Source organism: Tursiops truncatus, chromosome 11 (assembly GCF_011762595.2).
Source record: "Tursiops truncatus isolate mTurTru1 chromosome 11, mTurTru1.mat.Y, whole genome shotgun sequence".
NCBI classification, from domain to species: domain Eukaryota; kingdom Metazoa; phylum Chordata; class Mammalia; order Artiodactyla; family Delphinidae; genus Tursiops; species Tursiops truncatus.
In genome coordinates, this window is record NC_047044.1 from 60,468,911 (window position 1) to 60,489,757 (window position 20,847).

General features: G+C 52.8%; 1 protein-coding gene across 1 annotated transcript; it reads left to right on the forward strand.

The window, feature by feature from the left end:
- The first annotated feature begins 3,784 nt into the window (after positions 1–3,784).
- Positions 3,785–10,822, forward strand: KRT8 (keratin 8). Its single transcript, XM_033866645.2, has 9 exons — positions 3,785–4,237; positions 6,606–6,814; positions 7,442–7,502; positions 7,994–8,089; positions 8,675–8,839; positions 9,113–9,238; positions 9,828–10,048; positions 10,187–10,245; positions 10,541–10,822. Exons 1-9 carry the CDS (start codon positions 3,893–3,895, stop codon positions 10,726–10,728), a joined length of 1,470 nt encoding a protein of 489 aa, XP_033722536.1. The 5' UTR covers positions 3,785–3,892; the 3' UTR covers positions 10,729–10,822.
- Positions 10,823–20,847: the final 10,025 nt, after the last annotated feature.

A 20,847-nucleotide genomic window follows, 5' to 3' on the forward strand; every position in this document is an offset into this window, starting at 1 on the left:
TCGACTATGAACAATTTTGGCCTTGAGGCACATGGCACAAAAATCAACAATCAAATCAACTTTATTATATTCATGATGTGGCTTACTGATGGGTGTTCCCACCATCTGTGGCTTCCCACTTAAATGAACTATTCTCGCTGCCTTGGTGCTAAACTCAGCTATTTCCATGCCAACAATAAGATTTTAAATTGCTCATCTTTTAAACTGATTTCAGTGCTTTGGAGATGCTGCCCTGGTTACTAACCTAGAGGCAGGGAATCTACCTTCCCTTCTATCCCCTGACCCGTCTGCTGGCCCACCAAGTCCGTACTTTATATATGTGGCTAATTTATGCTTTTTCTTTTTCGTAACAGCTTTATTGAGCTATAATTCACATACTGTACAATTCAACCATTTAAAGTGTACAATTCGATTTTTTTTACTATTTTCACAGGCTTGTACAACGATCACCATAATTAAGTTTAGACCATTTTCATCACTCCAGAAAGAAACCCCGTACTTTACCAGTTACCTCCATTCTCCGCAGCCTGGAGGTGGTTTGGCAACCTCAGATCTGCTTTCTGTCTCTACAGATTCGCCTCTTCTGGACGTTTCATATAAACAGAATCATGCAGTATGTGATCTTGCGTGGTAGCATGTATTGGCGATCCATTCCTTTTTACTGAGAATGATATACCATCGTATGGAGACGTTGCATTTTGTTTCTCCATTCATCAGTTGGTGGACATTTGTGTTGTTTCCATTTTGGCTGCTGTGAATAGCGCGGCTGCGAATGTGGTGTCTTTGTGTCACCATTCCTGATCACTGAGAAGAACGTGTTCAGACCATCTTTTCTGATGATTGTGAGTGATGTAGTGATAAGAGCTACCCTGCTCACCCATCTAAGCCCTCAGCCTTGACACAACTGCTCAGGGATTCAGGGCCTCCTCGGTGTCACCCTGAGCATCACCATCGGGGTGGAGGGAGCACGCGTCTCCTCTTTCCCTCTTCTGATCTCCAGGAAAGGCAGTTTGGAGCAGAATCGTCTGGGTTGGGCAGTCACCAGAAACACTTTCCCTTTCAATGGGTAGGCAGCAGTGTGCAGACCACAGTGGCCAGAGACAGTCTTACAAGGAGTTGTCCCCACGGGCCACCTGAGTGCAGTTTTCTGTTCCCTCACCACTAGGCCCTCGTCCTGGGGCCTCCCCCTATTGCCTCCATCCCGGAATCCCAGGCAGAGGCCACTGGAGAGGGCAGCTTTGGTCTCTTCTCTTGCACCAAGGCTGGGCTTGGGGCATGGGGGAGGGGTTGGCTGGGGTCTCTGGGCAATAGGGTGGTGACAAGTGAGATGCAAACGCTTCCGGCCCTGCAGTGTTCTGGGCTGCCCCAGCAAAGAGGGACTCCCCCTGGGTGAGATCTGGGCCGCCCTACAGCCCGAAAACCACAGGGTCCCTTGTAGCCGGCTTTGTCCTCACCTTAAACAAAAGGCAGTCCTGGAACCAGGGAACCAGGTGAGTTCGGGTGGAGGGGCTGAGATTTCAGGGAGGGCTCTGGGCTGCAGTTCTGTGCTCAGGACTTCAGGTGAGGTCTCTTCCCTCCAAGTTTGCCCAGGTGTACTCTGTTGGGGAGGAGAAGTGGGGAGCTGGTCGTCCTCCCTCCCCAGGGCTGCCATACCTGTCTGACCAGCCCCTCCCTCTCTCCTTCCGCCTTCTCTGCGCCTGATTTGGCACCGGGCCCATATCCCTCCCTTTGGTCTCAGGAAGGTGAAGTCTCTCTTTCCTGCACGGTGTGGGAGTCTGTTGGGGAAGGGGTAGCTTGCATTCAAATCACTCCTTGGAAAATTAAGCATTGTTTAAAGGGGCTGAGAGAGGGCCTGGTACAAACAGGTACTGCCTGGTTCCGTGTGGCAGGAGGCCAGGGCTGGGGAGGGTGGGGAGGAGAAAAGAGGGGTGGGGAGAAAGGGATGTGGTCTCTGCGTCCCCTCTAAGAGTCTTTGTCTTTGTCTTTCCGGAAGGGACTTCAAAGTGTGTCCTTTTGTGTGTACGTGTGTGTGATCTGGTGTGTGTGATCCGAGGGGAGCTTATCAGTGTGTCTGTCTTTTTGGATTTGTCTCTCTTCCAAGGAGGGGGCTTCTGGTCTCGCTGTCCCTCTGTAGGAGTCTCTATGCCTGTCCTCTGGAACCCTGGGTGTCTTTACCGGAGAAGGATAGGGAGGCATCTGCACATCTGCCCCCTCGTGATAGGTGGTCAGGGTAGCGGTCACCCTCTCCCCTGGGTTGGGGGTTGGGGGCTGTGGGCCATCTGTCCCTCTACCCCCAGGGGATCTGTTGGTCTCTAGTTAACAGCTATCCAGTCCCCACTTCATGCCCTGCAGGATCTTTCAGAGAATCTAGCCCCAGCCATTAGAGAATCGAAGCTGGAATCTCTGCCTCGGGGAGCCAAACCTCCTGTTTTCCACCCACAGCCTGCCCCACCCAGGCCTGGGGTGCCTTACTCAGCTCCCCATTCTCCAGCCTTCTGCAGGTGCATGCTGTGCCCCAGCCCACTCTCCTGACTCATTCTCATAATGGGTTTGTGGAGACAGGTGCAGGGACTCTTCCCCTTCTCCTCTGGCCATCTGGGGGCCTGGGAAGAGAAAGAGAAGGAGGGCCCAGGTGGCTGCAGGTTGACTCACCATCGGTGCCCCCCACTCCACAGTTCTGCCTCCTTTCCTGTGATTCACCCACTGGGAGCTATGGGACTGACTCCCCCAGGCAGCAAGGAGAGCGATGAGATGAAGTCCCCGCCGACGTAGCTGCCTGCTCTCCTGCGCTCTCCCAGCCTGCCCACTGGCTCTTGTTCACCCTCCTCTGTGCCTTTCAGCCCGGCCCAGGGAATCCCATGATCTTTTTATTTTTTACTTATTTATTTTTTTGCGGTACGTGGGCCTCTCACTGTTGTGGCCTCTCCCGTCGCGGAGCACAGGCTCCGGACGCGCAGGCTCAGCGGCCATGGCTCACGGGCCCAGGAGCTCCGCGGCATGCGGGATCCTCCCGGACCGGGGCATGAACCCGTGTCCCCTGCATCGGCAGGCGGACTCTCAACCACCGTGCCACCAGGGAAGCTCAATCCTGTGATCCTGGGAAGAGAGAAAGACACGGGGTTGTGTCCAGGACAAGTGTTGTGTTGGACCTCACGTTGACTTGCATGTACAGCCCCAGAGGGAAGACAGCCTGTGTGTGTGTGTGTTCATTCATTCATTTCACAAATGTTTACCCAGCCCCTCTTGGCATTGCACCAAGGGCTGGGGGCACAGCAGTAACTAAGGAGAGACTGGGCAAATGGTTGACCTCGGGTTCAAGGATTCGGAACCCAGCCCCGTCCTCCAAACTGGGCAGACCTTCATAATCACTCCAAGTGGAGAGAAGAACACGAAGGACACAGGGTGGTGCCTCTGGGGCGTCAGCTGCTCAGAGGAGACCCAAATGCCACAGATCGCTTTCCTGCTCTGCTCCTCAGTCTGTGCATTTATTTCCCACAGCAGGGAAGGAGATAAGACCTAGGATCCAGGGTTGCAGTGGCTGGGCCACCCCGCAAGGCTCTGTTAGGGAACAGGTAGAGGCTGGCAGCCCTTGCACTTCTCACATTCACGGAGTTACCCTTTCCTGGGCTCTGCGGTGGTGCAGGGGTGGGCTCCGGGCGGGCCCAGCTCTCTGCTGCCCCCACCTGAGTCCGGCCTGTAGGTGGCAGGTGTCAGGTTAGGCCCTGCCCCCTCAGGGCCTAGCCACTCAGCTACAAGGCCGATCCCCTCCTCCTGGGCTGGGCTCTTTCTTATAAGAGGCCATCCGGGGAGCTGCACCCCACCTAGGAGCAGCTTCGCAACTCCTCGAGTCTCTGTGTGCTTCAGCCTGCTCGCCTCCTCTCCAGCCTCCACCATGTCCATCAGGGTGACCCAGAAGTCCTACAAGGTGTCCACCTCCGGCCCCCGGTCCTTCAGCAGCCGCTCGTACACCAGCGGGCCGGGCACCCGCATCAGCTCCTCGGCCTTCTCCCGGGTGGGCAGCAGCGGCAGCTTCCGGGGCGGCCTGGGCAGCAGCATGAGTCTGGCTGCAGGTTACAGTGGGGCCCCGGGTCTGGGGGGCATCACAGCTGTCACGGTGAACCAGAGCCTGCTGAGCCCCCTCAAGCTGGAGGTGGACCCCGACATCCAGGCCGTGCGCACCCAGGAGAAGGAGCAGATCAAGACCCTGAACAACAAGTTCGCCTCCTTCATCGACAAGGTGAGGGCTCCCCCTGCGTGGCCCGCGGTGCCTGGGGCCGGACCAGGATCCCAGCCCTTTCTCTTGGTCACCCCACCCTCGGTGGGCACATCTCCAGCCCCTCCCTGGCGTCCTGCTGGGCCCCACCCACTCTGGCACCGCTCCCGCTTCCGACGGATGTCTCGGCGCCCTCCCCCGGCCCCATGCACTTTGGTTTGGGCTGGGGAAGGGATAGAGAGGGGGTCCGGGCGGCTTCGGACTCTAAATCTTGGGGCTCCCTCCCTCACTCGCCCATCTCACCCCAACTCGGGGTCTGATCGTCTGTAAAGCTTTCAGCTCTGGAAGAGTCCCACCTGTTCAACTGGCGTGTGGGAGGGCAGTTCCTCCCTCAGGTTCACCCTTCTCCCTAGCATGGCCCCAAGGGCTTCTCAACAGTGCTCCCGTGCTTTAAATTTTTTTTTTTTTAAAATAGGAGATTGATAGGATTCTGGGAGAAGGAAGCAGCTGTCTTGATTCAAACAGGCAAATATTGATCCAGGCCTTCGGCGTACCGGGGCCCAAGTGTTGGGGGCATCAAGATGAGTCATAACTTGGCCAGGGCCCCGGGAGCCGGCCATGTGGGCGGCGCCGGGCGGGGCCGAGGCCCGCGGTACTGGGGACACGCTCCTCTGCCTGGGGGCGTGTATCGGTGTGGGGTGGACGCCAGGGCCTGGCTTCGGAAAAGCCCATCCAGGATTCAAAGTCCGCGGGCGTGCGACACCCCACCTGCGTTTCACGTCCTGTTAAACCCCACGATTTACGGCTTTAGATAAGGCGTCTGTCCGCTAACGCCCCTCTCCCCGCTCGGCACTAGTCCCCTCTCACTCCTCCCTACTACCCCGGCTCCGCCCCAACGAACTGGCTCTGCTTTCCCATGGAAGGCGCCAGGCCGGGTTTTGCAGCCTCGGGGGTTTGCCTCCTCAGGGGCCCCAGGGCCCGCAGCGCGCTGGAGGCTCAGCCCCTCCCTGCTGACTAGCTCCTGGGAGGCATTTTGGGAGCGGAAGGAGGGAAATCCTGGGGCAGATTAGCGCCTTTAGGAATTGGAGTCCCCCGGGAAACCGGCGCTCCCCAGATTTTGGGAAGTGCTTGCTGGTTCCTTGGCTTTAAGCAACCTTCACTTTACTTCTTGACTGCGTTTTGCTAGCGCTGGGGTCCTCCCAGTGAGTAGCTAAGCACAGGCCGAAGGTTCCCAGTGCTCTGCCCTTTCCTTGGATGGACTACCTTGCTAAATCTGATTTCCTCATCTACAAAATGGGCACGCTAATCCCTAAGTCAAAGAGGTTTTGCCTATTCAAGCATAAAATGTAAGAGCTTAGCAGTGTTTGGCCTACATTAAACAGTCTAATAAGGCTAAATGTTATTATCACTTAGTTTTTATAATTTTGGGGCAGAATGAGCTGGGGAAGAAAGAGATTTACAGAGAGAGATTTGCTGGATCTGGACCAGACCCTTAAAATAACCTTCTGAGTCCTCCCAATTTAAAAGAAGTCCAACTTTGGGTTGACTTAAAAAAAAAAAAGAAAGAAAAAAAGTCCTTCCTCTTCTTGGAACCAGTTTATTATTCTTTCTTTTTAAAAATTTCCCTTCCAACGTGCCTTAATTTCATCCTAAAATCTGGATTCCTTGAGCCCCAAGGAACCTAGGACCTTTGTGTTTGGGACAGGAGGACAGGGTTGTGGATTCGGGGTAGGGTAGGGTAGGGTGGGGTTGGATGTTGAGCTCAAAGGAAGGGCTGTGGGGAGGAGGGTCTTCAGTTTGCAGACAGATTTACCTTGTTTCTTGCCTCTTCCCTGGCTAAAAGTGACTTCTGCACAGGGGTGGGGCTCTGGATAGGGCTCGCCTGAGTTCTTCTAAGTCATTGCAGGGCTGAGGAGACCCAGGCTCAGAGAGGGGAAGTAATTCAAGATCAGGTAGCAGTGTTTGGCTAAAACCTAGGTCTTCTGGCGAATGCTCTCCAGGCTGTAGGGCTAAAGTTTCCTTATAGTCAATGAGTCCCTCAAAGCCACTCCAAATAATAATCATGATGATAATATTATTTGCTGTGAACAATCTACACCTTTTTCAATCATATATAAAGTGTTAATTAAAACTTGGCTACTTTTATTGACTGCAATATTACAATCGAAGTCGATAAGAACCATTTGTTTTGCAAATATAGCTTCAACATAAACTGCTAGCTATCCTCTTACAACCATGTATCCCCTTCTTTCCCCCCAACTCAGCACTAATGGGGTTCCGGAGACCCCACTGCTTGGGGAGTTGGATGAGGGGAAAAGACAGTGCTTGCTTCATGCCAGACTTTGAGCCCTGGCCTGATGTGCGATGTGGACCTTTCTGCCTCATCGTGCAGGTGCGGCACCTGGAGCAGCAGAACAAGATTTTGGAGACCAAATGGAACCTCCTGCAGCAGCAGAAGACAGCCCGGAGCAACATAGACAACATGTTTGAGAGCTACATCAACAACCTCCGGCGGCAGCTGGAAACCCTGGCCCAGGAGAAGCTGAAGCTGGAAGTGGAGCTTGGCAACATGCAGGGGCTGGTGGAGGACTTCAAGACCAAGTGAGCCTCTGTCATCCCACCCTGCCCGGCCCCTTGGGACCAGAGGCCTAAGACACCAAGGCCCTCTGCTTGCTGGGCAGTGCAGTCTTATATAATTAGAGTGACCCCAGGACAAGGTTTTCTCAGGACAGTCTAGGTTTATGCCCATTGTTAATAGCACCTCCCTTGCCCCTTCAATCTCAGAGCTGTCCCAATTTGGACAACAAATTATCTGCTAATGTTTACACAGTAAACCTAAAATGGGAGACAGAGGTAGCCAACAGGCTCTCTTGTATACTAATAGCCCTAGACTCTATTTCTTCCTTACCCCTGATTTCCAGCACATTCCAGAAAGTTCTGTCTGAGGTTTCATGTCAGTGCCTGTTGCTAATCCTCCTCATATGCCTAATCCAATGTGTATTCGTGGATCTGGAGAGAGATTTCCTGCTCCAGGCCCCCCACTGGCTGATGATAGCATGGAGTAAGGGTGGGGAAACAGTAGCTGGTTGGGGCAGAAGGACCAGACCAGCCATCTCATATCTTCTTGCATTCCCATTAACTGAATTTTCTAGCTATCCTTGTCCCCCTGGAAAGACCCACAGCAACCTCACCTTTGCCTCCATCCTCTGATTATATCTGTCTCACCAGGTATGAGGAAGAGATCCAAAAGCACACAGACATGGAGAATGAATTTGTCATCATCAAGAAGGTGAGGGAGTACCCATTCCCCCACCAGACACTGGAGGCTGGCGCTTAGAGACTCAGGCTAGAGGCTTTCTGTTCCTAAATGTTTCTAAGTAATGGGACGACATTTGGGTGCCTCCTGGGTATCTAGCATAGAAGGACAGAGAGGTAGTTCGGTGTATTTGGACAGAACTCTGGACATCAATGTTGGAACATGGTTAAGAAAACGGAGCAGTAGAATTTGAGGTCTGGCTATAGAAGGCTTCCTGGAGGAGAAGGAGGAGGGGAGGGGGAGGGGAGTGGGGGAGAGGGAAGGGTGTGTGTAGGAAGCAGAGGTAAGAGTGCTGGGGCTGGGGATGCAGGTGTGATGAGGCAGAGACTGGACTGGGTCAGGCCACACATAGTGAGGTGGGAAAGACAACTAGTTAGAAAGTTCCAAGTCCAGGCCGTTGGGTGCCCCTGGCTTGGCGTCAGGAGTGGGCACTCAGCTCAGGCTCCCCTCCCCCTGCCCCGCAGGATGTGGATGAAGCTTACATGAACAAGGTAGAGCTGGAGTCCCGCCTGGAAGGGCTGACTGACGAGATCAACTTCTACAGGCAACTGTATGAAGAGGTACGTTCTTGGGCGCTGGAGACTGAGGTTCCCCAGCCCCATCAGAGGCCCCTCCCAGCCCCCAGTGCACCAACAGACAAGGGCCCACCACTGAATAATTACAGCTGCCAATAGTAGCCCGGCATGGATGTTCTATATGTTCTGTCCCCCTGCATGAGGGAGGGTTTATTATCCCACTTCACAGATGAGAAAATGGGCTCAGAGAACTGAAATAGCCTGTCCAAGGTCACCATACACAGAGTGGTGACCCAGCTGCAGCTCAGGCCTGCTCTGTCCCCAGCTCCTTAGTTAGATTCTTTGGGCCGAATGAGAGCCCTCTGTGGACGCCATACTGGTAGCTGAGAGCACGGAAGGGCTCTGCCCCTCTGGTTTCTCGCCCAAAGCCAGATTTCCTTTTATCCTGGCCTCATTTCATCTTTACTTCCCTCCAAGTTCCAGGTCTTTGACCCATTTTCCTTCTTTAGGAACTTTGCCTTCTCTCCAGCCCCAACTCCCACTGTCTTGTCCTTTACGGAAGGCCCTTCTGCAGAAGGGAACTCCTTGTATGCGGGCCCAGGGCCTCACCACCTCCCTTCCCCACCACAGGAGATCCGCGAGATGCAGTCGCAGATTTCTGACACCTCCGTGGTCCTGTCCATGGACAACAGCCGCTCTCTGGACCTGGATGGCATCATCGCCGAGGTCAAGGCCCAGTATGAGGAGATCGCCAACCGCAGCCGGGCTGAGGCCGAGACCATGTACCAGATGAAGGTGAAGAGCAGCGTCACTATAGGCTGGTGTCCCCTTCTGGCAGGTTCTGTGCCCTAGTCCTTGAGGAGGGAGCAGGATTTCAAACTGGACGCTGCCTGCTGCGAGCTGGGCTGCCGCGTAGTGCTGGGGGACAGGGACGTCCCCGTGCCCAGAGGTGTAGAGGCGGGTAGGGGAGAGATGACCTGGGTTCTGGTGACTTGGCCGAGAGGGCATTCTCCCTCGGAGGGACCGGGGGGTCCCCTCTCAACCTCACTCCTTGTCTCACATCTGCAGTACAAGGAGCTGCAGACCTTGGCTGGGAAGCACGGGGATGACCTCCGTCGCACGAAGACGGAGATTTCCGAGATGAACCGGAACATCAACCAACTCCAGGCTGAGATCGAGGGCCTCAAAGGCCAGGTACAGGCTGGGCTGGGCTGGGGGTGGGAGAGGGTCTTGGGACGCCTCCGGGTGAGAGGAGATAATGCAGGAGGAGTGAGGGGTCTGGGGGTTGGGGAAGGAATCCTAGACCAGAGTCAGGAGTTGGAGGGGCAGCTGGAGTCCAGACTGCTCCTGGGAGGCTGAGGGGTGCTGAGGAGGCCCCCGTGTGAGGGGCCGGGCAGGTAGGTTGGGGGTCCAGGATGGGTCCCCCAAGCCTGCTTTATTGTATCTGTCTTATATATCAGGGTAAGATTGGGCTCTGATGCTTTAAGGAAGTTTAGAAAGCAGAGATCTAGTCCAGCTGGGGGTGGGGATAACACCGCACAGCGTCCCAGGTGAGAAGTTTGTGCGGGGAAGTGGCTGGAAGCTGCTCATGTTTCCCCGTTCCGCTTCCTGACTCTCACCCCCCTGTAGCATTTTCTTGGATTGAGCCAGGTGGAGTTGGTTAGTCCAGGTCGGGGAGAGGGGGTCCCTAAAGGAGGGGAAAGGGAGAGAGCGGGTGCAGGGGGAGGAGGGGAGGAGGCAAGCAGACTCTGCTCTAACTGCTTACCCGTCCCCTCCCCGCCAGAGGGCTTCCCTGGAGGCCGCCATTGCCGATGCGGAGCAGCGTGGGGAGCTGGCCGTCAAGGATGCTCAGGCCAAGCTGGCCGAGCTGGAGGCCGCGCTGAGAACCGCCAAGCAGGACATGGCGCGGCAGCTGCGCGAATACCAGGAGCTGATGAACGTCAAGCTGGCCCTGGACGTGGAGATCGCCACCTACCGCAAGCTGCTGGAGGGCGAGGAGAGCCGGTGGGTGTGGGCGTTCTCTGACCGGCCCTGGCGCCCCATCCCTGGGACCTGGGGTGGGGAGGGGTGGGACTTGAGTCCTGTTGTCCTGGGATAGGGCCAGGGGTTGGTCCTGACATCCCATGTGTCCTCTGGGTACAGGCTGGAATCTGGAATGCAGAACATGAGCATCCACACCAAGACCACCAGCGGGTACTCAGGTGAGTGTCCTGGTCCTGGGGGGGCAGGGCAGGAGACAGCTCCTATACAGTTCCCTCCGGTATAGCTGAGGAAGCTGGGGCCCAGTTAAATGCCTTGTCCAAGGTCACGTAGCTGATAGCAAAGCTCTCTCCTGCCCTGCTCCTGGTTTTCCCCAACCATCTTGGAGGAGTGAACCAGGGGGGTTCCCTATCCCTGGGGACCACGTCCGGTCCGGAGTAGCAGGGAGAAGGGGGCGTGGCCCCTGATGTGCGCATGGGCTCCTGTGCTCACGTGGCTGCCTCTGTTCCTGACCAGGTGGGCTGACCTCACCCTATGGGAACCCTGGCTTCAACTACGGCCTGAGCTCCTACCAGTCCAGCTTGGGCTCTGGAGGGGGCTCTGGCTCCTTCAGCCGTACCAGTTCCAAGGCTGTGGTTGTGAAGAAGATTGAGACCCGTGATGGGAAGCTGGTGTCTGAGTCCTCTGACATCCTGCCTAAGTGAAAGGCTCCCGCGATCCCTCCCAGCCTCCCCAGCTCACTTGCTCCTGCAAGGAGTTGTGCAGGGGAGTGTTGGAACCAAAGACCTGAGGCTCAGTCCTGTCCTTAGCCCACCCCTGGGGGAGTCAACTGCCTGGGGCTCCCTCTCTTGCCCACGCCCCCCCAAAAGCCAATCCAAGTGTCTTTTTCAGAATAAAGCTTCAGCTGGCTCTGCCAGCACATTTTGCTGTGTGCAGCCCTTGTCTGTCAATGGGGTGGGAGACAGATGGTCAGGAGGCCTCCCTCTGGGATCAGAAGGCTGGGGTTGGGGGACACGTGGAGGAAAGTCTGACCTCCTCCAGGGAGACTTTGCTGAAAAACCTCGTTGATGCCTTGGTTTCAGATACCCCATTTCATTTGATCTGGGCAACAAACCCTGTTGGGGCACAGAGCAGGTTTTAGATTGGAGTATCAGGAGATTTCCTTTCCCGTAGACCTCACAGGAGGTCGGCCTCAGGACCAGGTCCAGAGAGACCAAGCAATTGGCCTAATTAAAAAGTGGCTGACTGGGATTCGAACCCAGGACCGTCCAGTTCTCCAGCCTGTCCTCCTCCTCAGCCAGGCACATGGCATTTCCTCGGTGGCCAGAGGTGTTTTTGTACATCTTCATTCCTTAGCAGCTAGGGACAAGGAATCCTGGTTTTCCCGTCCCTTCAGAGGCCCAGAGTCCATTCTCAGCAGCTGGGTGTGTCACACGCACAATTTCTAAAAGCCAAGATAGTATAGGATTTGGCATTGACAGATGGCCCCTTCCGTACCTCACTCACAGTCACGCCCACCCCCATGGTACCTCACCACCCCTTTCCACCCATTTACCTGCAGTGTTTGTACCATATACAGCTGAGTGTGTAAAGGGTGTGTGCGTTCTGTGTTTGCAGGTGGAGGGCGTGCTGTGTGTATTTGGGTGTGGATGGGTCCTGTGAAGTGTGTAAAGGGTTTTTGCTTGTCTTGTTGGGGCAGGAGCGGGGCTGGGTGGAGCAGTGGCTCCACTGCCACCACCCGTGGACTCCCCGGCAGACACGCTGGCCCCTTAGTGCTGAACTAGGTGTGGAACATGCCCTCACTTAGAATGGCTGAGATGGGGGCATTTTCAGACTTTCCCAAACACTAAAGGAGAATGAACAAACCCATGCAGAGGGTCCAGTCATTGGGACAGCCTGGCGCAGGAAGCTCAGGTTCTGGTCCTGCTGTGAGGTCTCCCAGGGTTCCTTTCCCTGGGGTCTAGGCTTCCCAGGCCCTGGGCTCCCACCCAAGGGCCCATCTCACTACCTCCCCTAGCTGCCCACCTCAATGGAGCTGCTTCCAGACCGAGCCCAGGCATTCTACCTCCTCCGCCCCCTCCACCCAGTCCTGGGACCAGGGCCAGGGTTCTGGACTCTGTCACAATAAAGGACTTCACTCTTCCACGATAAAACTTAACAGTACCATTATCTAGAGCAGTGACTCTAACTACTGTGGCAGCAGCTCTCAGTACGAAATTCATTTTTATCACAACCTGCAAATGTTTATATCTATATAACTGAAAGAAAAATTTCATAAAACCATACCAACCTTCTGCCCTCTGCTCATGTGTGACTGGCCATCTTACCGGGTCCCCGGAGCCCAGAGAGTGGTGTTAGAGCCCAGAGCAGGCGCAGTACCCAGTGAGAGAGATCTCTTGCCCACTGAGGACCCAAGTCAGCATTTTCACCTGTGGCCCACCCGATCCTCCTGGAAGCCAGCCACCTGTCTTACCGGGCCCTGCCCCCTGGCGGTGGGCACATGGTTGGGGAGGGGGCGGGCAGGCAGCCAAAGGCCCCACCAATGTTCTCCTGGAGTTTCCACACCCCCGACCTGACCTGCTGCTTGCTTAGGGAAGGGCAGGAAAGCTCCAGGGAGAATTCCCTTTCCCTCTCCCCCGCCTCCTTCCTTTCCTGGTTATTGTGCATCTACTGTGTCATCAAGGACACTCGGCCTTTAGGAGACACCATCTCATCTACCTTTCAGTATTTGATGATGTAATGGAGCCGGACCTCCAATTCTCATTTACAGGAGACACCGAGGAAGGATGAACGCTAACATTTCTTTAATGCCTATTTGGTGGTAGATCTGTGCTTCAGCACGTTTCAACCTTCCAAGGATCCTGTGAGGCAGGTATTAAAATCTCTCTTCTTTCAGGAGCTGTTTTTCCAGCTCCAACCCTGTGGTTTTGGTAGGTGCGACCCTCACAGCACCTCTTCTCTGGGGCCACAAGGGTGGAGGGAGCCAGGCTTGGCCAGTCACAGCCCCCTTTGTTATTTTTTTGCTCAGGTATAATACTAAATGTAATAGAATGCAGAAAGTACTCGATGGATTTCTACTTACAATCACACTGTGATATAGAACACTTCCTGTGTCACAGAAGAGTCCCTTGGGCCCCTTGCCAGGGTGCTTTTTTTTTTTTAATTGAAGTATAGTTGACTTACAATGTTGTGTTAATTTCTGGTGTACGGCAGAGTGATTCCTCTCTCTCTCTTCTTTTCTAGATTCTTTTTCATTCTAGGTTATTACAAGATATTAAATCCAGTTCCCTGTGCTATACAGTGGAACCTGTTTTTTATCTGTTTTATATAGAGCAGTGTGTATTTGTTAATGCTCAGCTCCTAATTTATCCCTGGCCCCTCTCCCATATCCCCTTTGGTAACCGTAAGTTTGTTTTCTATGTCTGCAAGGTGCACTTTTAAAAATGCACATCAAAAGAAAATGCAGGGCTTCCTGGTGGTGCAGTGGTTGAGAGTCTGCCTGCCAATGCAGGGGACACGGGTTCGAGCCCTGGTCTGGGAAGATCCCACATGCCGCGGAGCAACAGGGCCCGTGCGTCACACCTACTGAGCCTGCGCTCTAGAGCCGTGGGTCACAACTACTGAAGCCCGCGCACCACAAGGAAGAGTAGTCCCCACTCACCGCAACTAGAGAAAAGCCCACGTGCAGCAACAGAGACCCAACGCAGCCAAAAATAAATAAATAAATAAATAAACCATTCACTTTATTAAAAAAAAAGAAAATGCAAATCGGATTCAGTTACTCTCCTACTTACTCCCTGCAATGTTGCCGCCCAGGATAAAGCCCCAAGCTCTGCCTTGGCCCACCGCCTGGGCCTGCTCAGCACCCCCCCGCCCTCCTCAGTGCCTCCCCCACCCCCCCACCCCCACGCTCTCTCTGACTCAGTGGTGCGGCTTAGCGCTCACATCACATTCCTTCCTCACAGGGCCATTGCACATGCTGTTGTCTGCTTGGAACATGACGGCTTTTCTTTGTGGGCTTCCGAGCTTCCTAGGGATTCTGCAGAGTGCAGCCCAAATGCAGCTTCGGCAGGAAAGCCCCTGGACTCCACAGGTCAGGTGGGGTATTTCTAGAATAAGTTCTCAAAGCATTTCTTGTAGATTGCAGTCATTTATTCATCTGCAGCGATATTTTACTAATGTCTACCTTATCTGATAGACTGTAAGCTCCATGGGGGCGAGGACCCCTTCATATATGCCTGGCTCTTCACTGATTCTTTTTTTTTTTTTTTTAAATTGAAGTATAGTTAATTTACAGTGTTGTGTTAATTTCTTCTGTACAGCAAAGCGATTCAGTTATACGTGTATATATATATAGTCTTTTAAAAAAATGTTTTATTTATTTATTTATTTTTGGCTGCGTTGGGTCTTCGTTGCTGTGTGCGGGCTTTCTCTAGTTGTGGCGAGCAAGCAGGGGCTACTCTTCGTTGCGGTGAGTGTGTTTCTCATTGCGGTGGCTTCTCTTGTTGCTGAGCAGGAGCTCTAGGCACACAGGCTTCAGCAGTTGTGGCACGTGGGCTCAGCAGTTGTGGCTTGCGGGCTCTAGAGCGCAGGCTCAGTAGTTGTGGCGCATGGGCTTAGTTGCTCCGCGGCATGTGGGATCTTCCCGGACCAGGGCTCGAACCCGTGTCCCCTGCACTGGCAGGCGGATTCTTAAGCACTGCTCCACCAGGGAAGTCCCTATATATTCTTTTAAAATATTCTCTTCCATTATGGTTTATCACAGGATATTGAATATGGTTCCCTGTTCTATACAGTAGGACCTTGTTTATCCATCCACTGATTCTTGGGTACCTAGCAGAGCATCAGGCGCATAGCAGGTGGTCAATAAAAAAATTATTAAATAGGGCTTCCCTGGTGGCGCAGTGGTTGAGAGTCCGCCTGCCGATGCAGGGGACACGGGTTCGTGCCCCGGTCCGGGAGGATCCCGCATGCCGCAGAGCGGCTGGGCCCGTGAGCCATGGCCGCTGAGCCTGCATGTCCGGAGCCTGTGCTCTGCAGCGGGAGAGGCCACAGCAGTGAGAGGCCTGCGTATTGCGCAAAAAAAAAAAAAAAAAATTAAATCAAAGAATGAAGGAAAGGGTATTTCCCTGGCGATCCGGTGGTTAGGACTCCATGCTCTCATTGCTGAGGGCCTGGGTTAGATCCCTCACTGGGTAACTAAAAATCCCACAAGCAGTGCAGTGCAGCCAAAAAAAAAAAAAAAAAGAGAGAATGAGGGAACTGTTTCCAGATTGATGGTCATCTATTATTTATTTATTTTCTGCCATTTTAATTTTTTAAAACTCCTTCCTTTTGGGGAAGATAGATCCATTTGCTCAGGCCTAGTCCAGGAGCAGGTGATGTATTGGTCTTTTAAAGCGTCTCCCTGTCAAGTGCACTTAGCCACATGTTAGCAATAGACAGTCCTCTGTAAGGGCCTGGGAAGGAGTGGAAAGAGCAGAGTTAGGGCCGGGCTTGGTGTAAATGTGCCTAGCAGTGTGCCTGGCACCTGGACGCTGGGGAGGAGGTTGGCAGATGTGAATACAAAAGAGCTAACATAGGGTCCTTGATCTGAAACTACTTCCAGCTTACCTGGAAAAACAATACACATCCCAGAAACGTCCAGGCGCTGTGTTCAGTCATGGAAACATTCATTGGTCATCTGGGGTGAACCAGACTCTGGAAGAAGGTCTAGATGCTTGGCATGCGGCAAGGTGAGGAGCTGTTGTGCGTGGTGGGCTTAGCAGTGACTTAGTGCAGCACTGACGGCTAGTACTCCCCCAATGCCTGTTCCCTCTCTTTTCCTCAGTAGGTAGAATGCCACTTTTTAGTTGGGCACCTGGCTACCCAGAAAAAAGACTACATTTTTCTGCCTTCTTTGCAGTTTGTTGTGGCTATGTGAGAAGGGGATAGAAGTGGAAGTGGAGGGTGCAACTTCTGGGAAGTGTCCTTTAATTTTTTTTTCTTAAGTGCCTACTTTATTCCAGACATCATTTGGGGCCTTTGGGATACAGCAGTGTCCTTGTCCTCAAGAAGGCTTATTCTAGTAAAAAGCACATTTATCTCTCTTCTAGGACACGAAGAAGGTAAATTCCTTTTATAGAATTCTTCATTGTTAAGGTAGCACAGTAATTGCATTGATACCTTTGCATTATCCAATACCTTAGCCCAAACTTTACTTTTTTTTTAAACATCTTTATTGGAGTATAATTGCTTTACAATGGTGTGTTAGTTTCTGCTTTATAACAAAGTGAATCAGCTATACATATACATATAGCCCCATATCTCCTCCCTCTTGCGTCTCCCTCCCATCTTCCCTATCCCACCCCTGTAGGTGGTCACAAAGCACCAACGAGCTGATCTCTGGGAAATGTTCTTAAAGGGAGAGAGCATGAACTCTTTCTTTTGGCTCTCCTTTCTGCTGGTGGGAATGCATATGTGATGGTTGCAGTTCAGCAGCTATCTTGGACCATGAGGTGACCTGGGGAATGGAAACTCCCCTTGGTAGAGCAAAGGAGAGTTGGGACCTGGGTCCATGGCACCATGAAATGCCATACTGGCCTTGGACAGATTATCTCTATATGTCTGGAAAATTGAGAGAGAAATAGGCTTCTGTCTGGATTGAGCCACTCTTATTTTGGGTTTTCCTGTACTCTCAGCTGAGCTAATTCTAATATAGTGAGCCTACCAGCCTGTCTCAGGGATGTAGCTGCCAGAGGATCCTGGAGAATGAGCAGAGAGAGCACTGACTGGGATAAGCAAACTGGCTTCCAACCCCGGCCTGCATCCTGCTCTTGACTTGCTCTGGGATGTTTGGGAAGCCCCTCCCCTCTCTGGGCCTCAGTCCCCTCTTCTTGGACAAAGAGGGCTAGACTTTAGGGTTGCTATGGTATCTTCTAGCTGTGCCATTTTATCTTCTGGACATTTTGGTGAGTCATGGAGCCCAGAATGCCAGGTTTGAAATTTGAACTTGATCTCAGAAATGGTGGTGTCACTGAAGATTTTTTTTTTTTTTTTTTTGTGGTACGCGGGCCTCTCACTGTTGTGGCCTCTCCCATTGCGGAGCACAGGCTCCAGACGCGCAGGCTCAGCAGTTGTGGCTCACGGGCCCAGCCGCTCCGCGGCATGTGGGATCTTCCCGGACCGGGGCACGAACCTGTGTCCCCTGCATCGGCAGGCAGACTCTCAACCACTGCGCCACCAGGGAAGCCCTGAAGATTTTTTTGACGGGGGGCCAGGAAGTGAATTGATGGGAGGCAGTTCTTTAGGAAGATAACCTGGCAGGTCCCGACAGGGACACGTGACTAAAGTGGGGCGGGCACTGGGTGAGGGTCAGAAGACCTGGTGGACACCCTGGCTCTGCCAATCATAGCCTCTGTGACCTTGGGCATGCTGCCTCCCCTCTCTGAACTTCAGTTTGCTGCCCGTGACACGGGGACAATCAACACGGCCCAGAGTGGTTGTGAAGACTGGAACCGATCATGCATGTGAAGGTATCCTTTGAACTGTAGATGCTCTTTCCCTCAGATCTCTCTCAGGATGAATATTCTCCGCCTTCCCTTCTGTGTCTCTCCCCCACCCTGGTGCACCACATTCACTCCGCATAAGACCAGGGAGCCTCCCTGGGAAGAAGGCAAAGGGGCCCGGAGGCATCTGCCTGCTGCCTGCCCCCTTCCCCACTTCTCTTACGTTTTTTTCTCCTCACTTCTCTGTGTACTGAGCTTTGCAGTTTCGAAGTGCTTACAAAGGCTTCACCTCGTTTGGTTCTCACATGTTCTCTGAGAGGAAGGTTCAAGTCTCTTTTTATTTTATTTTAATTAAAAAAAATTTTTAACTACAAATCTTAAATGTTTTAATTTCAAAAATATCTCTAGTTACATGAAGTAATACTTCCAACTCACTGTAATAGAACTGTATTGTGCAGGACGCTTCTTTTATTTAATACTATAGTGAGTCTGTAAACTCAGTCTCCTTCTACTGTCACTCCTCTCATTCAGAAACATACTTGGAATATCGTCAAGTCTCATTTTATAGGTGAAAAATGACGCCCAAGGCTGGGGAGAGGGAGTCACTTGCTCAGGGTTGCCTGGCTATTTGGGGGGCAGAACTTGGGTCAGAACAAGGGCCTCAACCTGAGCTTTTCCCAGATTATTTTACTTGCCCAGACTCTTTTAACCTAGGGGAAAGTTGCAGGATTACAGTAAAGGACGGAGGAGTGAACCACACTGGTGGGTGCGCCTGGGGCAGTGGAGACGAGGGCAGTACAAGTTCACGGTTGGTCCCCGTGGGGTCACTTTACTCAGGCTTCTGGCGCCACCTGGAGGGAGATTTGGAAAGTGCAGCCAACTAAACACCCCCACTGCAGCCTGCTCCTGGCTTCGGGATGTTTCCTCTAACACTCCCTTTCCTTCCAGCTCCTGGTCTATTTTGGGGGCTTATTGGAACAGAGAATGTAAGTAACTTGGAGTTTTGTTTTTTGGTTTAGGAGGTCAAAATACAAATGCCCACAGGGGTCAGACCACTAATGTAAAAGAGGAAAGTGAGTCTGGGGTAAGAAACTGTAGATAGACACAGGTTGTTTGCACATGAAAAATGCTGGAATATTCTTCTGCTCACAAAGAATTGTGTTTTCCATTGTCTTTTTTGAAACCTGCTGGCCTTTCATTCTCCCACTGTAGATTGAAAGATGGGTGCAGGGATGGTTTAATTTTATTTTTAGCTCTATCATAAGGCGGTCCAAGTGTAGAAAAGGCATCTGACCTTCGGCTTCATTGTTGGGACAATAAAAGGGAATGGTGAGGACCATGGCCAGCTAGAATTACTGATAATCCCTGGACCAGAGGCACCCCTTCCATGCAGCTCTTGTTTTAGCAGGCTCTGCTCTGTTACCCTCCGGCTCTGACTCTTGACCCTTAGTTAGGAGTCCAAGGGGCCAAGGAGGTGCCCACCCAGACAGAGCTGTGTCTCCCTGTCCCTGTCCAGATGGACCTGAGCTCACTTCCAGAAACTGCTGGGCTTCTTCCCTGGGCCCTGTCTCCCTTGAACCTCTAGTTCTGACAGTGGCTATGGGATGGTTGATTTGGGGGTGGATGGGTGTCCAGAGCTGGCCCATCCTATCAGGCAGCCACCAGCCACATGCGGTGATGGAGGATTTGAAACATGGCCAGGCTGAATTGGGACACGCTGTAAGTATAAAATAGATAGCACCTCTTGAAGATAGTATGAGAAAAAATGAATATAAAATATTCATAATTTGAAATATTGATTACATGTTGAAATAATATTTTGGATATATTGGGTTAAATATGTGTACTATTAAAATGAATTCCACCTATTCCTTTTTACTTTATGAAGTAGCTACTAGAAAATTTAATATTCCATATGTGGCTGGCATTTGTAGCTTATATTCGGTTTCTGTTGGGCTGGTAGAGAGGGCCCTTGGAAGACTTGTTAGGGTGTCCACAGGCCTGTGCATGAGGGCCCTTCAAATATGGGGTGAGATTCAGGATGCAGCTGGGTCAGAAGAGCAGGGGGCTGTGGGTCTCCCTTTGCAACCCGTCCTGGCTCCCCAGATGCTGGGACCAGGCCCAGGGGGGCCTCTCTCCTCAGCCCCTGCCCGCTGTAGAAGACATGCAGGGATTCCAGAGCTTTCAACTTTGCAACAGAAATCGGAAATCTGGATGTTTACAAGAAATCTCTTGATTTAAAAATGTTGGCAACTAATTCAAATGTTTGGAAAAAAAATTGTCCTGGCCAAGACCTCACAAGCCACAGAAAATATATCTTTGGGCTCTGGTTCAAAGCAGGGAGACTGAGGGACTTCCCTGGCGGTCCAGTGGTTAAGACTCTGCGATCCCTGGGCGGGGAACTAACATTCCGCATGTCGCATGGCGGGCCAAAAACAAACCAACCAACAAAACAAAACCAAAACCAAAAAGCAAAAAACAAAACAAAACAAAGGAGGGAGACTGAGCTCAGAGAGAAAGCTTAGCTTGGTCCCCATAGCATAGGAGCCTGAGTCACCATAGAAGGACTGAGGGGAAGCAGATGAAAGGGGCTGCAACATCTCCACCACCAGCTCCCACCTCAGTGCAGCACTGGTATTAGGGGAAGTGAAGTGGTGGGGACCCAAGGGACACAGAGAGCCCCAGATTTTCCTCTTTCCCTGCAGCCTGCTTCTCAGTCTGTCTGGACCCCTGAAAGATGGGCAGTAATTGTGGGCTACGCTCAGAGGGAAGGAGGTTGGTTGTGGGCATATAGGAGGTTCAACAGGTGTCCACTGGGGGGCAGCAGAGGAGCAGGGAAGAAGCAGCTCCACAGGCTCCTTAGAGCAGAACTGGCCGGCCTGCTGCATCCTCCGCATTCCAGGAGCCAGATCTGGGAGGTGCGTTGCAGACCACCAGAAGTCCACAGAGAGCTTGCATGCAAATCAAAGGAAGCTCTCATCTTCTGGGGGGTTGCAGCCCCAGGTCAGGGTCTGGCTTGATAAGTGGAACTTGGGGTGGATTTTAGTCCCCATCCACTTATGCCCTACCCGCCTGGCAACCCAGGAGGCATTGCTGTGGTGGTGGAGGAGCTGAGGGCTGAGGGGACCGAGGTCTGGAGTGGGGCAGCCCCGGTCCTGCAGGTGTGTGCGGTTCGCTGCTCTGGTGCTTTGAGTTCTAGGTGAGCGGTGGCAGGGGTTCCCACACTGCCAGGTGCCAGTTGCTGGCTCCCGCCTTTCCGGCAGGTGGCAGGCTCCGGGCTCCATCGGCAGAGCCGACTGAGGCTGGGGTGACAGGGCTCTGCCGAGGGCTGGCAGG

Bases quoted from the DNA above. Each gene is read 5' to 3' on its own strand.
- KRT8 (XM_033866645.2), top strand. From the start codon at position 3,893: ATGTCCATCAGGGTGACCCAGAAGTCCTACAAGGTGTCCACCTCCGGC. The intron at 6,815-7,441 runs GTGAGCCTCTGT...CTGTCTCACCAG, and splicing joins GTGGAGGACTTCAAGACCAA to GTATGAGGAAGAGATCCAAA. The intron at 10,246-10,540 runs GTGAGTGTCCTG...GTTCCTGACCAG, and splicing joins GACCACCAGCGGGTACTCAG to GTGGGCTGACCTCACCCTAT.